Genomic DNA, 18,373 nt, shown 5'->3' with positions numbered 1-18,373 from the left:
AAGTTTTTAATATTATTGTTGTGGATGTGTAGCTTTAACATTGATGGACATGCACATAACAGGTGAGTGATTTACTATCATGTCCTTCAGCATACAGGCATTTAAAAAGAAAAAAATCAAGGAATTTTTTAAAAATGCTGTCTGTGCTCCAAATTAACAATTTAAAATGTTCACTAAATCCAGTTAATTTGCAAAGCATATATATCACTGTACATTCGGTCGTCTCTTGTTTACTTCACAAACTTGTTCTCATTTTATTATTTTTTCTTGTCTTTTCATACGTCTTGTGCTGCTGCAACATGTAAAATTCCCTGTGGTTTAAACAAAAGCCATCTGATGCATTCTAATCATTTATTAAAAATACAACTTATCAAAATGGATTAAAGATTTCAATGGTGATTTTACATGAAAAGGTGAGCGCATGTTAGTCATATGTAAAGCTTGATTTAAGTTCACATATTTCAGTTCATATATAGATCATGGTTTGCATCTAATTTCTTTGTATACATATGATGGTCCATTCTGTAAATATGTATTTCTGTCCATATTATTTTTGGACTACAGAAGGTCATGTTATTTATGCTTAATAACACAATTATAAAACCAATCAGTAAATGTGTTACTGTCAATAAGGCAGTGATTATTTTATTTCATGCTTGGCGTCCCTCATATTAAGAATATAAATTTCTGATTGAGCAGTAACTTTACAATAAGCACTTTACAATCGTACTGTTGTCTCCATGTGCAATAAAATTTGATGGCGTTTCTTGTTAGACAAACAATTGCGACTTGCTCTCTTACGTCTCTTTGTGTCCCCTTTTCACAGCCTCAAGAAGACACAGAGAGAAGGTGGGATGCTCCTAAAACTTTCTTTTGCCAACCAAAGATTGCTTTTCTTTTCCATTGTGACCACTGCGCACACTGCCACTCATAAAAGGCGATATATCATACAGTGAACGTGTTACGCCACACATATTCTAGCACATTCCACAGGTACACTATCCTTGAGTTGCTTTAGGACTTTGAATCTTTCGGAGTCTTATCTCTTTGTCATCCTCCTTAAACACCCTCACATGGCATCATTACGAGGTGATGGAAAGAACTCACAACAGATATTGCACGTTAGTCCACTGCTGACTGATATACAGTGTATGAAAATTATCTCCAGCTGATATATCATTTTATTTACTGCACACTTTTGTGATCACAGTGCACTCATTCAACAATTTTTTCCTAATTTTAATGAGGCCAGATTTCAAACTAATAGAGGTTCTGGCGGTGGAAAAACATAACTACAATTGTTCCAAAAATGTGGCATCTGCTTACCAAAAGTGCCTTTTGAATCTGATACCTTTTAAATGATCTAATAGTTTCCTCTACACTTTTCAGATGTGGCGCTAGCGGCCTGCGACTTCAACGACGATGCACAGCCTTTCTGCATGTTCATTCAGGACAGAGCAGATGATGGCGAATGGATCCGACACAAAGGTCCAACTCCGACTAATGGGACTGGTCCACCTGGAGACTACCCTGATGGAAGTTAGTTCTAAAAACAGATTCTTCAATGAGTTTCTTGTCCAGATGATGTCATGTTGAGCTCACCTCTGTTTGCCTACAGGGGGATATTACATCTACCAGGAGTGTGACAATGTACCTGATAGGCAGAAGGTTCGCCTGTTGAGTCCGGCTCTAACAACGACAGCAACTCAGATATGTGTCCAATTCCGATACTACATGTATGGAATAGACAATGAAAATACATTACGAGTTTTGGCCAAGCGACCCTCTAATGAAGAGGAGATCTGGAAGAAAAATGGAATTCAAAGTCCATCCTGGCTCGAGGAATCGATCTCTGTATCAAAACCCAGTGGTCAGAGCCTCAGTGTAAGTTATCTGACGTGGAAATGACAACCAAATAAACATGGTCATGGCAACAGAACCTATAAATACTAGAGACAATATTAACATTAAAAAGCGAACACCAGAGGAGAGCCAACAGTCTTCTCTCTTCTACAGATTGTGTTTGAGTCTACAAGGGGCATCAATCCATCCTGTGACACCGCGTTGGATAACTTGAACATCGTAGAAGGAGCTTGTTCAGGTGAGTATGTCAGGACCACGAGCGACACAGTGGGCCACTGCTGACCACACTCACACTGTTCTTCCCTCAGAATGCCTCTCGGGCTGTGACTTCGATGTGCTGGATGATCTATGTGGATGGTCAACTGAGACTGGTGATCCAGACGTATTTGGCTTTGGCCAATATGTCGGTGCAACTGAAACCCCAGGAACTGGACCTGAGGACGACTTCTCTAAGCCTGGATGTAAGAACAGATAAGTCGATTTTAAATGGGTGAGTTAATCGGAAAAAAGGAAACATTTAACTTGATCTTCTCTCATGCAGTTGGATTTTACCTGCTGCTGGATTCACAAGATGCTATGCCAGGAGCTAAGGCTCCAATCACAAGTCCAGAATTAGTCTCATCCTCAGGATGTCTGGAACTTTCGTTTCACTACTATTTGTATGGCACCAGTACCACGATGGAAATCACTGTTCACACTAAGACAGGTACAGTAGGATGCTCTACTTTGGTAGACATCACTCAAGTACTTTCTTAAATCGACGGGTTTTCTTTTTTTTTGCCAGGCGGGACTCTTGGTCCAGCACTTCTAAATATAAAAGGAAACCAGGGTCAGGGATGGAAGCCAGCTGTGGTGCGCTACAGAGGAACGGGACGAATCCAGGTAAATTCTGTTTAATTCTCTCTTGTTATCGATGTAGTAGAAGGTGAATCTCATCATACCTACGACATGTCTGCGCCACAGTTTGTCATTGTCGGTACATATGGAGAAACCCCAGAGACTGACATTGCTGTTGATGCCGTGTGTGTCACGCCCTGTGCTGGTAAGAAATTTTGCACAAATCGACGTTATATATAATATATTGTATAAACAATGAACTGTTACCAACACATACGCCTTTCATTTGCAGGAATACCAACTACTGAACCAAGCACACCCAAACCAACAACTCCGAAACCAACCACACCAAGGCCAAGTATGATTGGCCATTATAAAATATATAAATAATTCCTCCTCTTTCTTGGCCAACGTTATGAATTATAAATTTAATGGTCTACCTCTCCTGCAGGTTGTCCTCCAAATGCAGAGTATAAAGAATGTGGCCCATCCTGCATTCCCTCCTGTGAGACGCCCTCCACCAACTGTAGCGGTCCCTGCATCAGCGGCTGCTTCTGCAAACCTGGGTTCGTCTTCAAGGGTCGGCGCTGTGTTCCCCTCGATAAATGTGGCTGCCTGGATGAGGACAACAACTATTATGAGGTCAGAGGTTTTGGTGACTCCTCCTCTGGTGATGTTGTAGCTCATCATTGTGTTTCGCTCTCCAGCCTGGAGAGATTGTATTTGGAGATGGCTGCTCCAAGCTGTGTCGCTGTGCTGGGAACTACACCCTGGAGTGTGTGGACAACTCCTGTGACCCCACTGAGGAGTGCAGGGAAATTAATGGGGTTTCAGGCTGCTATCCTAAAGGTGACTGGGCAGAGAACTGCTGCTTCCCTTGAGGACGTTTACTGGCATGCTAAAGGTAATGAAATTCACTTTTGTGTTTTGCAGACACATCCACCTGCATCGCATCTGGTGACCCCCACTACACCACCTTTGACAAACGCAAATATGACTTCATGGGCAACTGCACCTACTTGATGTCCTCTCCATGCAACTCCACTCTGCCGCACTTCGAGGTTCATGTTGAAAACGAAAACCGCTTCAACAGACCGACCATTTCCTATGTGAAGGCCGTGCACGTGTATGTAGATAGAGTGAAGATCTCCATCCTCAAAGACGGCATTGTGCAGGTACACATGCAGATCCAGCTGTTATCTGGACTCTTTAGTGACTTTCCTTCAACGTAAAATCGAAGGCGCCAACATGCTCATGTGCCCTGATGTTCATTTGTCTTCTGTGTTTCTCCCCTCAGGTGAATGGAACGAATGTTAATGTGCCAGTGAGTCCAGTCCCGAGTGTCTCGGTGTTCAAGTCAGGAAAACACTACACGGTGAAAATGAACTTCGGAGTGACTGTTCGCTATGACGGGAACCATTTCATGGACATCAAAGTCATCAAAGAGTGAGTCCGGATGGAAACAATTGCATTCGCATGTTAATGATGTCAAGTATCCTGACAAGCTCTCTCGTGGTTCCTGCAGCTACGAGGGAACATTGTGTGGACTGTGTGGGGACTATGATGGAAACCCCAAAGATGACTTCCGCAAACCAGGCGGGTCAATGGCTGCCAATGCAAATGAGTTTGGACACAGTTGGAACACTGACCCCGAGTGAGTTTAAAGAAGACTAATGTTTGAGGCAGCTTCTCTTTGGTTAAGTGTAAAGTTGAGATGGTACTGTGATTAGTACTAATCTGTGAGTGACTCTGACAAACCTGTCTTTGGCCAGATGCAACAAGAAACCAAACACCACCCTCCCAGGATGTGACGAAGATGAGCAGGAAATCTATGAGGACTCCAAATTCTGCGGAATGCTGCTGGACAAAAATGGTCCGTTTGCTGCCTGCCACCGAAAAGTCAACCCCAATGTAAGTCAGTAACTCGGTTCATAATAGTCACACAGCTGACACAAACACTCAGTACACTGCTCACAGTAGTTGAATCTGTGTCTGGATAAAGCACTCATGTCTGCTGTGACTTCACCAGAACTACTTCAAGGATTGTCTCTTCGACCTGTGTGAACTGGACGGAGCCCAGCCAGTTCTGTGTGAAGCCATTGAAGCCTACGTCAACGAGTGCCAGGACCGTGGGGTCACTATTAAACCCTGGAGGAACGACACCTTCTGTCGTGAGTGTTCAGCCAATCTCTTGACTCGACAACCCAGAGAGAAGCCATCTTAACCTGTGCAACATTTCAATAGCTTGGAAATGCCCTGACAACAGCCACTACGAGCCGTGTGCTGACTCATGTCAGCAGACATGTTCAGGGAAACCTCCATCCTGTGGTGGTCCATGCAGTGAGGGTTGTGTGTGTGATCCTGGCTACGTCCTGAGTTCTGGAAAATGTGTCAAGGAGAGCTCCTGCGGTTGCAAATACACAAACGGCCAGTACTATGAGGTGAGCTGGACTTCGGGCAGTTTGGAAAGGTTTGGTCTCGCTGACATTGTGTGATGTTCCTGTGTGTGTCAGCCTGGAGAAGAGTTCTACTTGGAAGACTGTAAGCTGAAGTGTCGCTGTGATGCACCCTTTGTAACATGTCAAGCCTTTGACTGCCCACCAATGCACGAGTGCAAACACCAGGGTGGAGAACTGGGCTGCTACCCCACCAGTAAGTTCAAAAAAGAACATCACAATTTTCAGTCGAATGCATACAGTGGCATGTTAGTAATTCGCAATTATTTGGAAACAACTCTCCTCACACTTGAGTCGTGGAAAGCATTATTGATTAAAGTTGCGTTTCCTTCAGGCTCTCAGGACTGTGTTGTCTCTGGAGATCCTCATTACATGACCTTTGATGACAAGTACTACACTTTCATGGGCACCTGCACCTACACACTGGCCCGGAACTGTGGGAACACAACCGGTAAGTAATGTTCAGAAATCCATCGTTTCATTGACTTTAGCGTTTAGAGCAGGCCATTCTGGGACAGTATCCAAGTTACATTTTGCCTGGGCAAATCAAGGCTCCACTAAACCTGGTCAACCCTCCGCCATTTTGTTTTTTTTGTCACAGTTTTTCCACTTCTGCAGCTTCATCAGCTACTGACTGAGATTGGTTGTTGTACAAACACTGTAACTGTGCTCTTTTATCCTTCGGTCGGTATATATTCAAGTTTCAAGCGAGTGACAAGATAACTTGACTAGCAATCCTGATTCAGAGGTAGAGACTTTTCCATGATGCGCAGCATATCGATACCTTTCATTAATCTTCTCATTCCTGAGCATACTTTGCTAAAAAGACACCAGATGTTTGAACTGAGCATTTTAAAACCCACGCTCTTGTTCCATCATATTATTTCACGAGATCATAGATTGTCAGTGCATCAAGTTTACCTCATCTCAGCTGCAGTTAATAGCTTCTACCTTCAGCACTGACTCATGTGAATGATGTTGTTTCCCCACTCAGGACCCTGGTTTTCAGTGGAGGGGAAGAACGAGGAACGTGGAGTCACTGGAGTGTCCTACTTGAAGAAACTCTACGTCACTGTCAACGGAATCACTGTGACCATGATGAAGCAGCGAAGAACACTGGTCAGTCCCAAAATATCTGTGACACTGCCCAAAAGCCATGAATAGCCCTGCAGCTTGTGCTCATCTTATGATTGATTTATAGTGAACTGAAGTATCAATATGCTCCATAGAAGTACATGCAACGTCAATAGCTTTCAAATGATCTTGTAAATATAAAGGAGCCATGTTGACATGAATTTTGCTTTTAAATGTATCTATGTTCGACTCACTCACAGGCCAACGGACGGCGTGTTTCTCTGCCTCATTCCCCTTCTCCACTCATGTCTCTGAGCCTTGCTGGTCAGTACGTCACCCTGGAGACCACTTTTGGTCTTCGGGTTCGCTGGGATGGAAACCATTATGCGCAGATTTCACTACCCAGGTTGGTTAAGTTCATGTCTATTTCAAGGTTCTGAGTTTTGACATTTGAGTCTGAAGTTGTAAAGTAACATCCAGGACAAAAGTCTTGCATCAAAAAGGCCCACTGAGGAACTCGATGAAGAGCAACAGGAACATTTAAAATCTCACGGCCAAAACACAATACTGGCAGACAAAAAAATGCTCTGCTACTGATATTCACACTGAGGTTTATTCTCAATATTACCTTGAACTGTCGTTTAACTCAGCAGTTCCTAATTGTCTTTGCTACACTTTCTCCAGCTCCTACTTCAACCAGACGTGTGGTTTATGTGGTGATTATGACGGGAGCCCTAACAACGACTTCACCAAGCCAGATGGCACTCTGGTCAATAACGTCAACGACTTTGGCAACAGCTGGCAGACTGAGGAGGACGAAGATGAATCGTACGTTCCTTTCATCATCTGTAGTGGAATCTGATCAATAATAAAATAATAAATAAATACTAGAATAATACATCATCACTCTTTCAGTAAGTGATGAGATGAAACAACTAAACCATCTCTTTTATTTGCAGTCGACGGCTAAAATGGTTGTTGTGTGTTTGATCAGGTGTACCGGAGGAACCACCCCCGACCCAGACTGTGACCCTGCACTGGAGGCAGAGGTGGTGAAACCAGAGAAGTGTGGCAAAATCAAAGATCCAGCTGGACCCTTTAGGTGAGACAGTCACCTGGCAGCCAACAGCAGCCCTCATCCTTCACATGCAATATTTTGTGGTGGACGAGCAGACAGTGTGGAATGCAACATGGCAGTTGTCCTTTAGCTATCTGCCCATTGCAGTGGTATATTGAAGTGACTGTCCAAAATAAAATGTAACAAAAGGAAAATGTATTTCCAGTTGAGACATAAATGGGTGTGAGAAAATGTATAATAGTTTTGAGACCAGCATGACTGCAGGAGTCCTTGTTGCAAACCATACAACTAAGAACTATTTCACTGAAACATCATGCATCCCTAAGCTACTGTTTTTCCTTCCCAGGGAGTGCATCAACAAGGTGAATCCCACTCCATACTTCCAGAGCTGCGTGTTCGATATGTGTCAGTTCAACGGCCAGCAGCACGTGCTGTGTGACCAGCTGCAGGCCTACACTGACGCCTGTCTGGCAGCTGGAGCCAAAGTCTACCCATGGAGAACCCCGACTTTCTGCCGTAAGTCTTCCAAACAACTTAGCCAAGAACAAAAGACAACTTATCCAAGAACAAAAGACAAGTATTTTACCCGAGTTGAAAGGATTAAAAAAAAAACCACACATCATCAGCTCAAGTAGCTCCAACACAGCTGCAAATATTAGTAAACAATGCTCCTTCAGTTAGTTTTCAACCTCGCACCAACATGTTTAGGATCAGAACCAAGGTCAAAGACAGTCTGTTAAGTTTGGTATAGAATTTAAATGAGTCAATGGTCGTCTGATGGCAAAACGATGGAAAAACCTCAGTAACATTAAATTATATTGATTGAAGAGGAACCTAAATGTGGAGCCCAGGAGCACTGTGTTCTGTACAGTTTACCAACGGCTTAGCTAACTGAAAACCTCTGTCTTTGCGACTGACTGTGTTGATTCACTCAGTCCTTACTCACCCTTCACACTGTCCTCTCTTCTTCCCAGCCCTGACATGTCCCCCCAACAGCTCCTACTCTCTCTGTGTCAGCTCATGTCCAGAGACTTGTCTCGGTGTGGTTGGACCACCAGGGTGTGAGAATGTGTGTGTGGAGGGTTGCAAGTGTGACCCAGGATTCATTCTGAGCGGCGAACAGTGTGTTCCACTAAAAGACTGTGGCTGCGTGGAGCCCAGTGGAGACTATCACCCTGTAAGAGGAACCTTCTCACTCTGTTGATCGGTAAATGTTCTCGATGATGTTTGGTGTTAATAGATCAACGTTTCTGTCAGGTGGGAGACAGCTGGTTCATGGAGGGCTGTAAGCAGAGATGCACATGTAATGGTGGAGGTGTGATCCAGTGCCTCAACACCACCTGCGGACCAACGGGGATCTGCCAACTGCTGGAGGGAGAGTACCAGTGTGTCGCAACAGGTATGTTTGAGCTGCATTAACCCACTAGGATTTTTCAATTCATGTATTAATGTCTAATATGTTTGAACCATCCATCTTTGTGTTCCCAGACTTGACTACGCCAAAACCATCGACAAGTCCAACGACACCTGAACCAACTACACCTGAACCACCTACGCCAAGTATGACTAACCTTTTGAACATCACAAACAGACGCCCATAAATTCTCATTCCACGTCATGAATAACTGTTTCACTTTCTCCCTCTCCTGCAGGTTGTCCTCCAAATGCAGAGTATAAAGAATGTGGCCCATCCTGCATTCCCTCCTGTGAGACGCCCTCCACCAACTGTAGCGGTCCCTGCATCAGCGGCTGCTTCTGCAAACCTGGGTTCGTCTTCAAGGGTCGGCGCTGTGTTCCCCTCGATAAATGTGGCTGCCTGGATGAGGACAACAGCTATTATGAGGTCAGAGGTTTTGGTGACTCCTCCTCTGGTGATGTTGTAGCTCATCATTGTGTTTCGCTCTCCAGCCTGGAGAGATTGTATTTGGAGATGGCTGCTCCAAGCTGTGTCGCTGTGCTGGGAACTACACCCTGGAGTGTGTGGACAACTCCTGTGACCCCACTGAGGAGTGCAGGGAAATTAATGGGGTTTCAGGCTGCTATCCTAAAGGTGACTGGGCAGAGAACTGCTGCTTCCCTTGAGGACGTTTACTGGCATGCTAAAGGTAATGAAATTCACTTTTGTGTTTTGCAGACACATCCACCTGCATCGCATCTGGTGACCCCCACTACACCACCTTTGACAAACGCAAATATGACTTCATGGGCAACTGCACCTACTTGATGTCCTCTCCATGCAACTCCACTCTGCCGCACTTCGAGGTTCATGTTGAAAACGAAAACCGCTTCAACAGACCGACCATTTCCTATGTGAAGGCCGTGCACGTGTATGTAGATAGAGTGAAGATCTCCATCCTCAAAGACGGCATTGTGCAGGTACACATGCAGATCCAGCTGTTATCTGGACTCTTTAGTGACTTTCCTTCAACGTAAAATCGAAGGCGCCAACATGCTCATGTGCCCTGATGTTCATTTGTCTTCTGTGTTTCTCCCCTCAGGTGAATGGAACGAATGTTAATGTGCCAGTGAGTCCAGTCCCGAGTGTCTCGGTGTTCAAGTCAGGAAAACACTACACGGTGAAAATGAACTTCGGAGTGACTGTTCGCTATGACGGGAACCATTTCATGGACATCAAAGTCATCAAAGAGTGAGTCCGGATGGAAACAATTGCATTCGCATGTTAATGATGTCAAGTATCCTGACAAGCTCTCTCGTGGTTCCTGCAGCTACGAGGGAACATTGTGTGGACTGTGTGGGGACTATGATGGAAACCCCAAAGATGACTTCCGCAAACCAGGCGGGTCAATGGCTGCCAATGCAAATGAGTTTGGACACAGTTGGAACACTGACCCCGAGTGAGTTTAAAGAAGACTAATGTTTGAGGCAGCTTCTCTTTGGTTAAGTGTAAAATTGAGATGGTACTGTGATTAGTACTAATCTGTGAGTGACTCTGACAAACCTGTCTTTGGCCAGATGCAACAAGAAACCAAACACCACCCTCCCAGGATGTGACGAAGATGAGCAGGAAATCTATGAGGACTCCAAATTCTGCGGAATGCTGCTGGACAAAAATGGTCCGTTTGCTGCCTGCCACCGAAAAGTCAACCCCAATGTAAGTCAGTAACTCGGTTCATAATAGTCACACAGCTGACACAAACACTCAGTACACTGCTCACAGTAGTTGAATCTGTGTCTGGATAAAGCACTCATGTCTGCTGTGACTTCACCAGAACTACTTCAAGGATTGTCTCTTCGACCTGTGTGAACTGGACGGAGCCCAGCCAGTTCTGTGTGAAGCCATTGAAGCCTACGTCAACGAGTGCCAGGACCGTGGGGTCACTATTAAACCCTGGAGGAACGACACCTTCTGTCGTGAGTGTTCAGCCAATCTCTTGACTCGACAACCCAGAGAGAAGCCATCTTAACCTGTGCAACATTTCAATAGCTTGGAAATGCCCTGACAACAGCCACTACGAGCCGTGTGCTGACTCATGTCAGCAGACATGTTCAGGGAAACCTCCATCCTGTGGTGGTCCATGCAGTGAGGGTTGTGTGTGTGATCCTGGCTACGTCCTGAGTTCTGGAAAATGTGTCAAGGAGAGCTCCTGCGGTTGCAAATACACAAACGGCCAGTACTATGAGGTGAGCTGGACTTCGGGCAGTTTGGAAAGGTTTGGTCTCGCTGACATTGTGTGATGTTCCTGTGTGTGTCAGCCTGGAGAAGAGTTCTACTTGGAAGACTGTAAGCTGAAGTGTCGCTGTGATGCACCCTTTGTAACATGTCAAGCCTTTGACTGCCCACCAATGCACGAGTGCAAACACCAGGGTGGAGAACTGGGCTGCTACCCCACCAGTAAGTTCAAAAAAGAACATCACAATTTTCAGTCGAATGCATACAGTGGCATGTTAGTAATTCGCAATTATTTGGAAACAACTCTCCTCACACTTGAGTCGTGGAAAGCATTATTGATTAAAGTTGCGTTTCCTTCAGGCTCTCAGGACTGTGTTGTCTCTGGAGATCCTCATTACATGACCTTTGATGACAAGTACTACACTTTCATGGGCACCTGCACCTACACACTGGCACGGAACTGTGGGAACACAACCGGTAAGTAATGTTCAGAAATCCATCGTTTCATTGACTTTAGCGTTTAGAGCAGGCCATTCTGGGACAGTATCCAAGTTACATTTTGCCTGGGCAAATCAAGGCTCCACTAAACCTGGTCAACCCTCCGCCATTTTGTTTTTTTTGTCACAGTTTTTCCACTTCTGCAGCTTCATCAGCTACTGACTGAGATTGGTTGTTGTACAAACACTGTAACTGTGCTCTTTTATCCTTCGGTCGGTATATATTCAAGTTTCAAGCGAGTGACAAGATAACTTGACTAGCAATCCTGATTCAGAGGTAGAGACTTTTCCATGATGCGCAGCATATCGATACCTTTCATTAATCTTCTCATTCCTGAGCATACTTTGCTAAAAAGACACCAGATGTTTGAACTGAGCATTTTAAAACCCACGCTCTTGTTCCATCATATTATTTCACGAGATCATAGATTGTCAGTGCATCAAGTTTACCTCATCTCAGCTGCAGTTAATAGCTTCTACCTTCAGCACTGACTCATGTGAATGATGTTGTTTCCCCACTCAGGACCCTGGTTTTCAGTGGAGGGGAAGAACGAGGAACGTGGAGTCACTGGAGTGTCCTACTTGAAGAAACTCTACGTCACTGTCAACGGAATCACTGTGACCATGATGAAGCAGCGAAGAACACTGGTCAGTCCCAAAATATCTGTGACACTGCCCAAAAGCCATGAATAGCCCTGCAGCTTGTGCTCATCTTATGATTGATTTATAGTGAACTGAAGTATCAATATGCTCCATAGAAGTACATGCAACGTCAATAGCTTTCAAATGATCTTGTAAATATAAAGGAGCCATGTTGACATGAATTTTGCTTTTAAATGTATCTATGTTCGACTCACTCACAGGCCAACGGACGGCGTGTTTCTCTGCCTCATTCCCCTTCTCCACTCATGTCTCTGAGCCTTGCTGGTCAGTACGTCACCCTGGAGACCACTTTTGGTCTTCGGGTTCGCTGGGATGGAAACCATTATGCGCAGATTTCACTACCCAGGTTGGTTAAGTTCATGTCTATTTCAAGGTTCTGAGTTTTGACATTTGAGTCTGAAGTTGTAAAGTAACATCCAGGACAAAAGTCTTGCATCAAAAAGGCCCACTGAGGAACTCGATGAAGAGCAACAGGAACATTTAAAATCTCACGGCCAAAACACAATACTGGCAGACAAAAAAATGCTCTGCTACTGATATTCACACTGAGGTTTATTCTCAATATTACCTTGAACTGTCGTTTAACTCAGCAGTTCCTAATTGTCTTTGCTACACTTTCTCCAGCTCCTACTTCAACCAGACGTGTGGTTTATGTGGTGATTATGACGGGAGCCCTAACAACGACTTCACCAAGCCAGATGGCACTCTGGTCAATAACGTCAACGACTTTGGCAACAGCTGGCAGACTGAGGAGGACGAAGATGAATCGTACGTTCCTTTCATCATCTGTAGTGGAATCTGATCAATAATAAAATAATAAATAAATACTAGAATAATACATCATCACTCTTTCAGTAAGTGATGAGATGAAACAACTAAACCATCTCTTTTATTTGCAGTCGACGGCTAAAATGGTTGTTGTGTGTTTGATCAGGTGTACCGGAGGAACCACCCCCGACCCAGACTGTGACCCTGCACTGGAGGCAGAGGTGGTGAAACCAGAGAAGTGTGGCAAAATCAAAGATCCAGCTGGACCCTTTAGGTGAGACAGTCACCTGGCAGCCAACAGCAGCCCTCATCCTTCACATGCAATATTTTGTGGTGGACGAGCAGACAGTGTGGAATGCAACATGGCAGTTGTCCTTTAGCTATCTGCCCATTGCAGTGGTATATTGAAGTGACTGTCCAAAATAAAATGTAACAAAAGGAAAATGTATTTCCAGTTGAGACATAAATGGGTGTGAGAAAATGTATAATAGTTTTGAGACCAGCATGACTGCAGGAGTCCTTGTTGCAAACCATACAACTAAGAACTATTTCACTGAAACATCATGCATCCCTAAGCTACTGTTTTTCCTTCCCAGGGAGTGCATCAACAAGGTGAATCCCACTCCATACTTCCAGAGCTGCGTGTTCGATATGTGTCAGTTCAACGGCCAGCAGCACGTGCTGTGTGACCAGCTGCAGGCCTACACTGACGCCTGTCTGGCAGCTGGAGCCAAAGTCTACCCATGGAGAACCCCGACTTTCTGCCGTAAGTCTTCCAAACAACTTAGCCAAGAACAAAAGACAACTTATCCAAGAACAAAAGACAAGTATTTTACCCGAGTTGAAAGGATTAAAAAAAAAACCACACATCATCAGCTCAAGTAGCTCCAACACAGCTGCAAATATTAGTAAACAATGCTCCTCCAGTTAGTTTTCAACCTCGCACCAACATGTTTAGGATCAGAACCAAGGTCAAAGACAGTCTGTTAAGTTTGGTATAGAATTTAAATGAGTCAATGGTCGTCTGATGGCAAAACGATGGAAAAACCTCAGTAACATTAAATTATATTGATTGAAGAGGAACCTAAATGTGGAGCCCAGGAGCACTGTGTTCTGTACAGTTTACCAACGGCTTAGCTAACTGAAAACCTCTGTCTTTGCGACTGACTGTGTTGATTCACTCAGTCCTTACTCACCCTTCACACTGTCCTCTCTTCTTCCCAGCCCTGACATGTCCCCCCAACAGCTCCTACTCTCTCTGTGTCAGCTCATGTCCAGAGACTTGTCTCGGTGTGGTTGGACCACCAGGGTGTGAGAATGTGTGTGTGGAGGGTTGCAAGTGTGACCCAGGATTCATTCTGAGCGGCGAACAGTGTGTTCCACTAAAAGACTGTGGCTGCGTGGAGCCCAGTGGAGACTATCACCCTGTAAGAGGAACCTTCTCACTCTGTTGATCGGTAAATGTTCTCGATGATGTTTGGTGTTAATAGATCAACGTTTCTGTCAGGTGGGAGACAGCTGGTTCATGGAGGGCTGTAAGCAGAGATGCACATGTAATGGTGGAGGTGTGATCCAGTGCCTCAACACCACCTGCGGACCAACGGGGATCTGCCAACTGCTGGAGGGAGAGTACCAGTGTGTCGCAACAGGTATGTTTGAGCTGCATTAACCCACTAGGATTTTTCAATTCATGTATTAATGTCTAATATGTTTGAACCATCCATCTTTGTGTTCCCAGACTTGACTACGCCAAAACCATCGACAAGTCCAACGACACCTGAACCAACTACACCTGAACCACCTACGCCAAGTATGACTAACCTTTTGAACATCACAAACAGACGCCCATAAATTCTCATTCCACGTCATGAATAACTGTTTCACTTTCTCCCTCTCCTGCAGGTTGTCCTCCAAATGCAGAGTATAAAGAATGTGGCCCATCCTGCATTCCCTCCTGTGAGACGCCCTCCACCAACTGTAGCGGTCCCTGCATCAGCGGCTGCTTCTGCAAACCTGGGTTCGTCTTCAAGGGTCGGCGCTGTGTTCCCCTCGATAAATGTGGCTGCCTGGATGAGGACAACAACTATTATGAGGTCAGAGGTTTTGGTGACTCCTCCTCTGGTGATGTTGTAGCTCATCATTGTGTTTCGCTCTCCAGCCTGGAGAGATTGTATTTGGAGATGGCTGCTCCAAGCTGTGTCGCTGTGCTGGGAACTACACCCTGGAGTGTGTGGACAACTCCTGTGACCCCACTGAGGAGTGCAGGGAAATTAATGGGGTTTCAGGCTGCTATCCTAAAGGTGACTGGGCAGAGAACTGCTGCTTCCCTTGAGGACGTTTACTGGCATGCTAAAGGTAATGAAATTCACTTTTGTGTTTTGCAGACACATCCACCTGCATCGCATCTGGTGACCCCCACTACACCACCTTTGACAAACGCAAATATGACTTCATGGGCAACTGCACCTACTTGATGTCCTCTCCATGCAACTCCACTCTGCCGCACTTCGAGGTTCATGTTGAAAACGAAAACCGCTTCAACAGACCGACCATTTCCTATGTGAAGGCCGTGCACGTGTATGTAGATAGAGTGAAGATCTCCATCCTCAAAGACGGCATTGTGCAGGTACACATGCAGATCCAGCTGTTATCTGGACTCTTTAGTGACTTTCCTTCAACGTAAAATCGAAGGCGCCAACATGCTCATGTGCCCTGATGTTCATTTGTCTTCTGTGTTTCTCCCCTCAGGTGAATGGAACGAATGTTAATGTGCCAGTGAGTCCAGTCCCGAGTGTCTCGGTGTTCAAGTCAGGAAAACACTACACGGTGAAAATGAACTTCGGAGTGACTGTTCGCTATGACGGGAACCATTTCATGGACATCAAAGTCATCAAAGAGTGAGTCCGGATGGAAACAATTGCATTCGCATGTTAATGATGTCAAGTATCCTGACAAGCTCTCTCGTGGTTCCTGCAGCTACGAGGGAACATTGTGTGGACTGTGTGGGGACTATGATGGAAACCCCAAAGATGACTTCCGCAAACCAGGCGGGTCAATGGCTGCCAATGCAAATGAGTTTGGACACAGTTGGAACACTGACCCCGAGTGAGTTTAAAGAAGACTAATGTTTGAGGCAGCTTCTCTTTGGTTAACTGTAAAGTTGAGATGGGACTGTGATTAGTACTAATCTGTGAGTGACTCTGACAAACCTGTCTTTGGCCAGATGCAACAAGAAACCAAACACCACCCTCCCAGGATGTGACGAAGATGAGCAGGAAATCTATGAGGACTCCAAATTCTGCGGAATGCTGCTGGACAAAAATGGTCCGTTTGCTGCCTGCCACCGAAAAGTCAACCCCAATGTAAGTCAGTAACTCGGTTCATAATAGTCACACAGCTGACACAAACACTCAGTACACTGCTCACAGTAGTTGAATCTGTGTCTGGATAAAGCACTCATGTCTGCTGTGACTTCACCAGAACTACTTCAAGGATTGTCTCTTCGACCTGTGTGAACTGGACGGAGCCCAGCCAGTTCTGTGTGAAGCCATTGAAGCCTACGTCAACGAGTGCCAGGACCGTGGGGTCACTATTAAACCCTGGAGGAACGACACCTTCTGTCGTGAGTGTTCAGCCAATCTCTTGACTCGACAACCCAGAGAGAAGCCATCTTAACCTGTGCAACATTTCAATAGCTTGGAAATGCCCTGACAACAGCCACTACGAGCCGTGTGCTGACTCATGTCAGCAGACATGTTCAGGGAAACCTCCATCCTGTGGTGGTCCATGCAGTGAGGGTTGTGTGTGTGATCCTGGCTACGTCCTGAGTTCTGGAAAATGTGTCAAGGAGAGCTCCTGCGGTTGCAAATACACAAACGGCCAGTACTATGAGGTGAGCTGGACTTCGGGCAGTTTGGAAAGGTTTGGTCTCGCTGACATTGTGTGATGTTCCTGTGTGTGTCAGCCTGGAGAAGAGTTCTACTTGGAAGACTGTAAGCTGAAGTGTCGCTGTGATGCACCCTTTGTAACATGTCAAGCCTTTGACTGCCCACCAATGCACGAGTGCAAACACCAGGGTGGAGAACTGGGCTGCTACCCCACCAGTAAGTTCAAACAAGAACATCACAATTTTCAGTCGAATGCATACAGTGGCATGTTAGTAATTCGCAATTATTTGGAAACAACTCTCCTCACACTTGAGTCGTGGAAAGCATTATTGATTAAAGTTGCGTTTCCTTCAGGCTCTCAGGACTGTGTTGTCTCTGGAGATCCTCATTACATGACCTTTGATGACAAGTACTACACTTTCATGGGCACCTGCACCTACACACTGGCCCGGAACTGTGGGAACACAACCGGTAAGTAATGTTCAGAAATCCATCGTTTCATTGACTTTAGCGTTTAGAGCAGGCCATTCTGGGACAGTATCCAAGTTACATTTTGCCTGTGCAAATCAAGGCTCCTCTAAACCTGGTCAACCCTCCGCCATTTTGTTTTTTTTTTGTCACAGTTTTTCCACTTCTGCAGCTTCATCAGCTACTGACTGAGATTGGTTGTTGTACAAACACTGTAACTGTGCTCTTTTATCCTTCGGTCAGTATATATTCAAGTTTCAAGCGAGTGACAAGATAACTTGACTAGCAATCCTGATTCAGAGGTAGAGACTTTTCCATGATGCGCAGCATACCGATACCTTTCGTTAACCTTCTCATTCCTGAGCATACTTTGCTAAAAAGACACCAGATGTTTGAACTGAGCATTTTAAAACCCACGCTCTTGTTCCATCATATTATTTCATGAGATCATAGATTGTCAGTGCATCAAGTTTACCTCATCTCAGTTGCAGTTAATAGCTTCTACCTTCAGCACTGACTCATGTGAATGATGTTGTTTCCCCACTCAGGACCCTGGTTTTCAGTGGAGGGGAAGAACGAGGAACGTGGAGTCACTGGAGTGTCCTACTTGAAGAAACTCTATGTCACTGTCAACGGAATCACTGTGACCATGATGAAGCAGCGAAGAACACTGGTCAGTCCCAAAATATCTGTGACACTGCCCAAAAGCCAAGCATAGCCCTGGAGCTTGTGCTCATCTTATGATTGATTTATAGTGAACTGAAGTATCAATATGCTCCATAGAAGTACATGCAACGTCAATAGCTTTCAAATGATCTTGTAAATATAAAGGAGCCATGTTGACATGAATTTTGCTTTTAAATGTATCTATGTTCGACTCACTCACAGGCCAACGGACGGCGTGTTTCTCTGCCTCATTCCCCTTCTCCACTCATGTCTCTGAGCCTTGCTGGTCAGTACGTCACCCTGGAGACCACTTTTGGTCTTCGGGTTCGCTGGGATGGAAACCATTATGCGCAGATTTCACTACCCAGGTTGGTTAAGTTCACGTCTATTTCAAGGTTCTGAGTTTTGACATTTGAGTTTGAAGTTGTAAAGTAACATCCAGGACAAAAGTCTTGCATCACAAAGGCCCACTGAGGCACTCGATG

The 18,373-nt window shown here is 45.1% G+C and overlaps 1 protein-coding gene across 1 annotated transcript in view; it reads left to right on the top strand.

Moving 5' to 3' along the window:
• zanl (zonadhesin, like) overlaps positions 1-18,373 on the top strand; it is a 42,571-nt gene that overhangs the window by 3,800 nt on the left and 20,398 nt on the right. Inside the window, exons 4-60 of the mRNA XM_053860312.1 lie at positions 827-849; positions 1,390-1,539; positions 1,619-1,884; positions 2,017-2,101; positions 2,172-2,324; positions 2,405-2,569; positions 2,648-2,745; positions 2,827-2,905; positions 2,993-3,058; positions 3,152-3,342; positions 3,408-3,549; positions 3,634-3,875; positions 3,998-4,146; positions 4,226-4,354; positions 4,473-4,611; positions 4,730-4,871; positions 4,945-5,141; positions 5,214-5,352; positions 5,491-5,607; positions 6,151-6,275; positions 6,491-6,636; positions 6,915-7,058; positions 7,225-7,332; positions 7,655-7,824; positions 8,283-8,485; positions 8,566-8,707; positions 8,797-8,868; positions 8,961-9,151; positions 9,217-9,358; positions 9,443-9,684; positions 9,807-9,955; positions 10,035-10,163; positions 10,282-10,420; positions 10,539-10,680; positions 10,754-10,950; positions 11,023-11,161; positions 11,300-11,416; positions 11,960-12,084; positions 12,300-12,445; positions 12,724-12,867; positions 13,034-13,141; positions 13,464-13,633; positions 14,092-14,294; positions 14,375-14,516; positions 14,606-14,677; positions 14,770-14,960; positions 15,026-15,167; positions 15,252-15,493; positions 15,616-15,764; positions 15,844-15,972; positions 16,091-16,229; positions 16,348-16,489; positions 16,563-16,759; positions 16,832-16,970; positions 17,109-17,225; positions 17,771-17,895; positions 18,111-18,256. Coding sequence (XP_053716287.1) covers positions 827-849; positions 1,390-1,539; positions 1,619-1,884; positions 2,017-2,101; positions 2,172-2,324; positions 2,405-2,569; positions 2,648-2,745; positions 2,827-2,905; positions 2,993-3,058; positions 3,152-3,342; positions 3,408-3,549; positions 3,634-3,875; positions 3,998-4,146; positions 4,226-4,354; positions 4,473-4,611; positions 4,730-4,871; positions 4,945-5,141; positions 5,214-5,352; positions 5,491-5,607; positions 6,151-6,275; positions 6,491-6,636; positions 6,915-7,058; positions 7,225-7,332; positions 7,655-7,824; positions 8,283-8,485; positions 8,566-8,707; positions 8,797-8,868; positions 8,961-9,151; positions 9,217-9,358; positions 9,443-9,684; positions 9,807-9,955; positions 10,035-10,163; positions 10,282-10,420; positions 10,539-10,680; positions 10,754-10,950; positions 11,023-11,161; positions 11,300-11,416; positions 11,960-12,084; positions 12,300-12,445; positions 12,724-12,867; positions 13,034-13,141; positions 13,464-13,633; positions 14,092-14,294; positions 14,375-14,516; positions 14,606-14,677; positions 14,770-14,960; positions 15,026-15,167; positions 15,252-15,493; positions 15,616-15,764; positions 15,844-15,972; positions 16,091-16,229; positions 16,348-16,489; positions 16,563-16,759; positions 16,832-16,970; positions 17,109-17,225; positions 17,771-17,895; positions 18,111-18,256 — 8,337 coding nt within the window. The remainder of the gene's footprint in view (positions 1-826; positions 850-1,389; positions 1,540-1,618; positions 1,885-2,016; positions 2,102-2,171; positions 2,325-2,404; positions 2,570-2,647; positions 2,746-2,826; positions 2,906-2,992; positions 3,059-3,151; positions 3,343-3,407; positions 3,550-3,633; positions 3,876-3,997; positions 4,147-4,225; positions 4,355-4,472; positions 4,612-4,729; positions 4,872-4,944; positions 5,142-5,213; positions 5,353-5,490; positions 5,608-6,150; positions 6,276-6,490; positions 6,637-6,914; positions 7,059-7,224; positions 7,333-7,654; positions 7,825-8,282; positions 8,486-8,565; positions 8,708-8,796; positions 8,869-8,960; positions 9,152-9,216; positions 9,359-9,442; positions 9,685-9,806; positions 9,956-10,034; positions 10,164-10,281; positions 10,421-10,538; positions 10,681-10,753; positions 10,951-11,022; positions 11,162-11,299; positions 11,417-11,959; positions 12,085-12,299; positions 12,446-12,723; positions 12,868-13,033; positions 13,142-13,463; positions 13,634-14,091; positions 14,295-14,374; positions 14,517-14,605; positions 14,678-14,769; positions 14,961-15,025; positions 15,168-15,251; positions 15,494-15,615; positions 15,765-15,843; positions 15,973-16,090; positions 16,230-16,347; positions 16,490-16,562; positions 16,760-16,831; positions 16,971-17,108; positions 17,226-17,770; positions 17,896-18,110; positions 18,257-18,373) is intronic.

This window comes from Synchiropus splendidus, chromosome 3, assembly GCF_027744825.2.
Source record: "Synchiropus splendidus isolate RoL2022-P1 chromosome 3, RoL_Sspl_1.0, whole genome shotgun sequence".
In the NCBI taxonomy this organism is placed as follows: Eukaryota; Metazoa; Chordata; class Actinopteri; order Syngnathiformes; family Callionymidae; genus Synchiropus; species Synchiropus splendidus.
This window is presented reverse-complemented; position numbering and strand designations above follow the sequence as displayed.